This window comes from Pteropus alecto, unplaced genomic scaffold, assembly GCF_000325575.1.
Source record: "Pteropus alecto unplaced genomic scaffold, ASM32557v1 scaffold57, whole genome shotgun sequence".
Classification (NCBI taxonomy): Eukaryota; Metazoa; Chordata; class Mammalia; order Chiroptera; family Pteropodidae; genus Pteropus; species Pteropus alecto.
The window spans coordinates 9,040,205-9,046,660 of NW_006442508.1; the positions used below are offsets into that span (position 1 = coordinate 9,040,205).

Genomic DNA, 6,456 nt, shown 5'->3' on the forward strand with positions numbered 1-6,456 from the left:
CCACAGTACCATACACTGCTTTCCAAATATGTCTGATATGAGAATCACTTAAGCTCTTATTAATAAAAGTTCCTAGGCTCTTCCTCTAAATATTCTGGTTGGGGATGTCTGGGGTAAGAACCTAAAATGTATATATTTTTAAATGTCCTAGTGATTCTCATCATCAGGCAAGTTTAAGAAATCTTACACTGGGGTGAGGCTAGACTGCATGAACATGAAAACACTGGTGTAAGATCTGATTTTATAAATAAATTCTGAAAACAAATTATGAAAACTCATGCACAAAAAATCTTACACAGAAGATACTAGAGTAAGGATACCTAAGAGCATCTGTTGCTACATGTTATACTCTAAGCTTAATTTTACTGAGAATGAAATCTTAGTTTTAGCGATTAGAATGCTAAACCAAACATAGATACTAAAGAAACTTAAAAGAGTCCCCTCCGAGTATATAGCTGGTTTAATATCCTGGCTTTTAATCTGTTAGGAATATAAACTCAAGTTGGAATTTAAAAGCAGCTCTCATATTATTATTCTTCTTTGGGTGGTAAACACAATAGAATATACAGATGTCAAATTATAATGTATACCTGAAAATTATATATTGTATTAATCAATGTTACCCCAATAAACTTAAAATAATCAAAAATAAAAAATATTATTCTTTAGACTATTTAGAGTAATATTATTTAGAATAATAGTATTTGGTTATTTACTATTATAAACAATTTCATATAATTTACTTTTCACCATTTAGTCCCTGTATTCCATTTAGTCAGGCATATAAAATTTTAAGTACTAGTCAATTTCACATCTGTTGGTAGGCAGAAATCCAACAGTGAACTGTCTGGACCAAAACACCTTGCAAATTTCAAAACTAAATACAGTAAAATTCTATAACTTCAATTTACCACCATATTTCTCATTTTATCAAGAGTTTACTCATTGAAAAGTTTTGGTAGTTGGCCCAATTAAAAGGGTTAGTATTTTTTTCTTTGTATTGTCAAAGATATGTTCGATGCTATACTATAAATCAAACTAATTTCCTTTCAAATTACAAGGAGTACCAAAAATCTCTGGGGGAAAAAAATTGTCTACCTTAATTTGACAATTTCCTCACAGTTACCAAATTTTGTTTAAAAATAAAGAGGAGCCATCTATCTTTTGAATGTGATTCTGTAAGAGTTCTACTGTAAAATATCATTTGCCTTCATTATTAGGAGGTACAGAAAGGGAAGAAATAGTTATTCCTTTGGCAATTCTGACATCCAATGTATGCAATTACTTTATCTATTTAGACTCTAAACTGTAGAGGACATTTCAGGATCTATAATATTCCAGGCAGCATATTTAGTGGAGAAATGAAGACCAATAAGCACAATCCTCAAAGAACTTTACAGCCTTGTGGAGAAATATCAATGAGGTCTACAAGAATTTCAAAACAAAAAGGCTGATCTTTTAAAATGGAGTATGTCTTATATATTATGCTGAGTGGGGGGAAAGAAGGTGGGAGTCATGACATTAAAAACCGTTTAACTGAAGTGATTCTGTTAACTGAGCAAATCATGTTCAGGTCTCTTTGTTGCTAACCAAAACATCTAGTAGCAGTCTTGAAATACCAATACACTTTAAGACAGACAATTTTTTTATTGAATCTACCATTAGAAAGTTCAATAAATACTAAGGTGTTCTTGTGATGTTTCCTATGTAAAGATCCTATTGTACTACGAAGTAGTTGCCAGATATTTTTATTCAAGTCACATTTCTAAACCTTTCAATTTTCCACAGCATATCTGAGACGAAGACAAGCAAAGAGAGTGATGATCCACAGCCAGTGATAAAAACTGGTGAAGAATAAGGAATTATTAGTGTCAAGATTATACTTCAGAAGAGAGTACATAAAGACAGGATAATTTAATGAATTAGAAAAAGAATAATATTAGAAACAAACCTCAGCAAAATAACTTGGCTCTATGACAAGATTTAAGTTAGAAGTCAAAGATTATACATGCCTTAGGAAAGTCCCAAGTTTGATTCTGATATAGGAGGAGCAAATATTGTCAGTTATAATTATCAATTAGCTAGGAAATATTGGCCTAAAACTAGTTTTAAATTCTAATTTTAGATGAATACATCTTTTAGCGCTATTATCACTGTGGAAAATCAGTCTTCAACAAATCATTATATTTTGTACAAATGTATTTTGAGGGTTAAAAAACTCCACAATTTTAAAATATTAACCAATCTGGCCAATACTACCTAATAAATTAATTACCTTTTTCCTCATCTTCATTACATAATAAAATGAGAAACACCCCCTTCCCATCACCATGCACAAACAGGAAATCTACTTTTAACTGAAGTGTGAACTCAAGCCTTTTAAATTATATGTATATAAATATTTTGTAGTAATAGGAACTTATCATTTCCCTCTTCTTTCAAATACCACTTTTTCTCAAAATATGCTTCTGCACAAGATTTCTCCCTGTTGGACCTGCCATCTTGTTCCACATCACTACATGCAAATCTAACAATGAAAAATAATATTATATACTCATTCAAAAGAATATCAAGAAAGAATTATGGAAGTACAAAGTATAAGTCTGATTTGGAGTCAATATTAAAATATTTGTATTAAAAACCCCAATAAAATAGACTTTGCTTAGGCAAACTATACCTTTTACATCCTTATGTTCCAAAAATCTGATTATGCCCCAAACTAATCAAGTCCTGCTTATGTAGTAGGAAAATAGAAAGTAACGTACTTTTTCACATCACTAAAATGACATGCCAAATAATATCATATGAGAATATAGTGATTTCTAAAATAAAGTAAGAATACTAAAATATGATATATCAAAGTAGAGAGGAAAAGAGGAGAAATATAAAGGTCTACTCAAAAGTGAAATCTGAAAAATACATATGGATAAATCTATATCCATAAATTCAGAATGATCTGGATTACAAATGATTCAGTTTACACCATCATTTACTTTCAAATTGGTAAGGGAAGACTGCTCTGAACAGCTCCTTAGTTAAAAAAAAAAAAAAGTAGGGGTGCAGAGGTAGTGATTAGCTTAACCAGTCTTACTGTAACTATTTTAAAAACTTCCGATTTATTTAAAGGCAAGAAAAACTGACCATGCTCAACAGTTACAGTAACTGGTAAGCACTAATTTCAAAAACTTTTATAGGTGCTAACTGGACTACCTTTGGCATGGTATGCCTGTGAATCATGTGTGACAGTCATATCAAAAAAAAAAAAGGTTTGTATTACTATTACTATACTTATTTATGTCACCACAAAACAGGCTTAGGTTTTCAATGCAGAGTCTTATAATTCTCACTGAAATACTTCACATAGTAATTTAACCTACATAAATAGTTTAGAAATAGAAAAAAAAAAAAAGACTAAAGTGAATCACTGCCAGGTTCAAAAACGGCAGTTCCTATTTCTTAGTACTGTGCTTTACACCTATGTCTCTCAAAGTGGAATACTGTGTAGAGGAAAATTAACAAAGGCTAATATTTATTGAGCAGAGTAACACAGTGTGATGAATTCTTCGCATGTATGGTCTCATTTAATCCTCATTAAACTTAAATTAGGGACTATAACTATCCCTATCTTAACTGAAGAGGCACAGATTAATAATTTACCCAAGAAATGGCAGACTACATTTCAACCTAGAGCCTAGTGCCAAGGTTAACAGGAAGAGAGGCAAGTGGTTGAGGGAAATCATAGAAATATTAACTCCCAATGTGGAAAGGAATACTGTTTACTGGTGGCATATAGTTCCTCTTTATACTACTCTGGAACAGTGGTTTGAAATCCTAGCTACAAGAATCACCACTGGGACTTTTTAAAAAAATTATCCACACCTGGGACCCCCACTCAGCTAGTTGGCCTTCAATTGGCCTGGTCTGAGCCCAAGGCAGGGGTATTTTTTTAAAGCTTCCCAGGTAATTCTAATGGGGAGCTAAAACTGAGAACCACTAATAATTCTCTCCCACCCTGTAAACCTGTCTAAGTAGCCAAATACAATCAAATTTACTGATCACCTATTTAGTTCTAAGCACTATTTGCCTATTATATTTTCCGTTTAACTCAACAAAGTACTTACCTTTTCTTTTCCTTAAACAGAGGAAACATTACAACTATAGCTGCACCTTTTCAAATAAAATTTTACCTGCTTTTCTTTGACATGAGTATTGTAGGGGGAAATTTGGGCAGATAACATGAAAAAGTTCGAAAATCCCTTAAGCACCCATATACCCCTTAGGTTTAAAACAATGTGAAAAGTTCCTAAGTCAAACTGAAAATTAAAGGACAGGCTATAAGACTAAAATAGTTCTGTGAAATATGTTAAAAGATTTAATATCCATGATATTTGGTTATAATTCTTAATTCTGCTGATGATGACAGTTAAAACACTAAGTAACTTATTGTGGTGATAAATTCCATTCTTTTCATGCCGCTGTGACAGCTATTATGCAGTGTTTTTACCCTGGTTAAGTCACCTGAATATAAACTAATAGGTGCTAAAGAAATCAAAGCATTATATAAGCATACCCAAACAACATGTTTGGTCATATCATGTATTGAGAAATGCAAGGATCCTGCTGACAATCTCATATGAGAAGTCTTACTGTTTCAGTAAGTTATTCATTGCACATCCCACTCACTCTATACCAAAATATAATGAAAACTGTTACAGTCTCAGACTTGCTGGCCCTTTTATTTTACTAAAAAGGTGAAGCGTGGAGATATCTGACAAGAGTGAAAGTTTGATTTATGATTTAAACAGGAGATCTAAAATGAAAAAGTGTACAAATGGTTCAAGTTGTACGAAATTTTGTACTCAGAGAAACTTTACAAAACTTCCTGCTTCCGGACAGCTCATTATTTGGTTCAAGTCTTCACATTCTTTTATTAGTCATGACCTTTCAGAAGGCTCTTCTTCCTTATTGTTTGAATATCGTACTTTTAAATGTTGCTAAACGGATTTAGAGGAACCCTTATCAAATGAAGAAGCCACCCCAGAGTTCATGCCCAAAGGAGGGACTTAGAGAACCCTCAGTGACCTGAGCAGTGTGTCCATCACGAAGATTAAAAAAATAAAAAGTTGTGAACATGTATCATTCTGCATATCTTAAAATGTATGTTCATTTATACATTTTTATCATATACAATTACAGGAATTTGCATTCGTTCTGCAGAAATTGACTGCAAGAAACTGGGGAGACCTGTGGGTATGTGTGAAACACACACAATTGCAGTGAACTACTACTCATTTCCGATTGTCACTGGGGTCTCACAAGGCCCAGATCTGGCTTCTAAGCCATAAGTCACTAGGATCAAAGGCCCAGACGAGGAAAAAGAATCAAAGCGTAACTGGATGATAAAACAAGGGGGAGGGACCTCATAAATACGTGTACTTCCACCCGGAGCTTGAAGGGGTGTCCCTAAAGAAGCTTGAAAGGCAGACCCTAAAGAAAAACCTTCGCTCTGGGATCCGTCACATCGCCCCAGGCCTGCAGGGCTTGCTAAAAGGGGTGTGTGGGGAAGGAAGAGCAGTCTGTCCCCGTTTCCGAGACCTAAACAAATGAAAATAAAGCAAGTTCTCACTTCCTGTTCGTCTACTTTTCCCGAAGGCCCCCAACACAACACGGACAGCGAGGAAAGAGGGCTCTCCAGGGGTAAGGGGTGCCCACCCAGCCCTGAACCTCCCGCCCTCGCCCTCGCCCTCGCCCTCCTCCGGGCCTCCACCGGTGACGTGACCGGAGCCGCGGACCACCACCGGGTCCGGCGAGTACTTGAGCAGCTGCTCCTCCAGGGCCCGCTCCTCGTCCTCCTCCTCCTCATAGATCTCGTCGAAATCCGCCATCCTGAGCCTCCGAGGCCCCCTGCCCAAAGGAGCCTGACTCCAGGGGCTGGGGCCGCGCGCGGTACGGGGTGGCGAGGCGGCGGAGGCTGAGGGGAGTCGCTGCCGCCGGCTAGAGGCCGCAGAGTTGGCTCTTGGCTGTCTCGGCTCCGGCTACAGAGGAGATGGGGTCCCGGCCGTCGCCGCCATTACCGTCAGCAATAACAACAATACAATGTCAACATCCGCCCAAGGGCCGACACCTTCACCAGTACCACCGCCGCCGCCGCCGCAGCAACTCAGGCAACCACAGCAACAGCCAGAGCCACCCGCAGCGGGAGCAGCCGGCTAGGGCATCGCGAGACTTCCCGGGAGTGCGGGCGGGTGCGTGGGCGCGTGGGCGCGCATACGTGAGGCCTTGCGCGCTCCCAGGCTGCCTGCCTTCCTCCACTTCCACCCGCCGCTCCCGAGGCGCGGCCCCGCCCTCCAGCTGGTGAGCCGCGGGGCAGCCAGGGGGTGGCTCTGGGGACTAGGTGCGCTAACCTCCACTCGGCGAACAGAGCTCGAAGTGTCCGGTGGGGCACGTAGTTCAAAG

At 38.0% G+C, this 6,456-nt stretch overlaps 1 protein-coding gene across 5 annotated transcripts in view; it reads right to left on the reverse strand.

The window, feature by feature from the left end:
• CHIC2 (cysteine rich hydrophobic domain 2) overlaps positions 1-6,207 on the reverse strand; it is a 40,970-nt gene extending 34,763 nt beyond the window's left edge. Inside the window, exons 1-2 of one of the 5 annotated variants that reach the window (XM_006922502.3) lie at positions 5,775-6,168; positions 3,677-3,684 (exon numbers count right to left, since the gene is read on the reverse strand). In XM_006922502.3, the coding sequence (XP_006922564.1) occupies positions 3,677-3,684; positions 5,775-5,885 (119 nt within the window). In that variant the 5' untranslated portion in view covers positions 5,886-6,168. Of the gene's footprint in view, positions 1-1,732; positions 5,596-5,767 lie in introns of those variants that run through there. The other 4 variants (XM_015597594.2, XR_003043326.1, XM_015597595.2 and 1 more) reach the window with 4 other exon arrangements.
• Between the last annotated feature and the right edge of the window lie 249 nt (positions 6,208-6,456).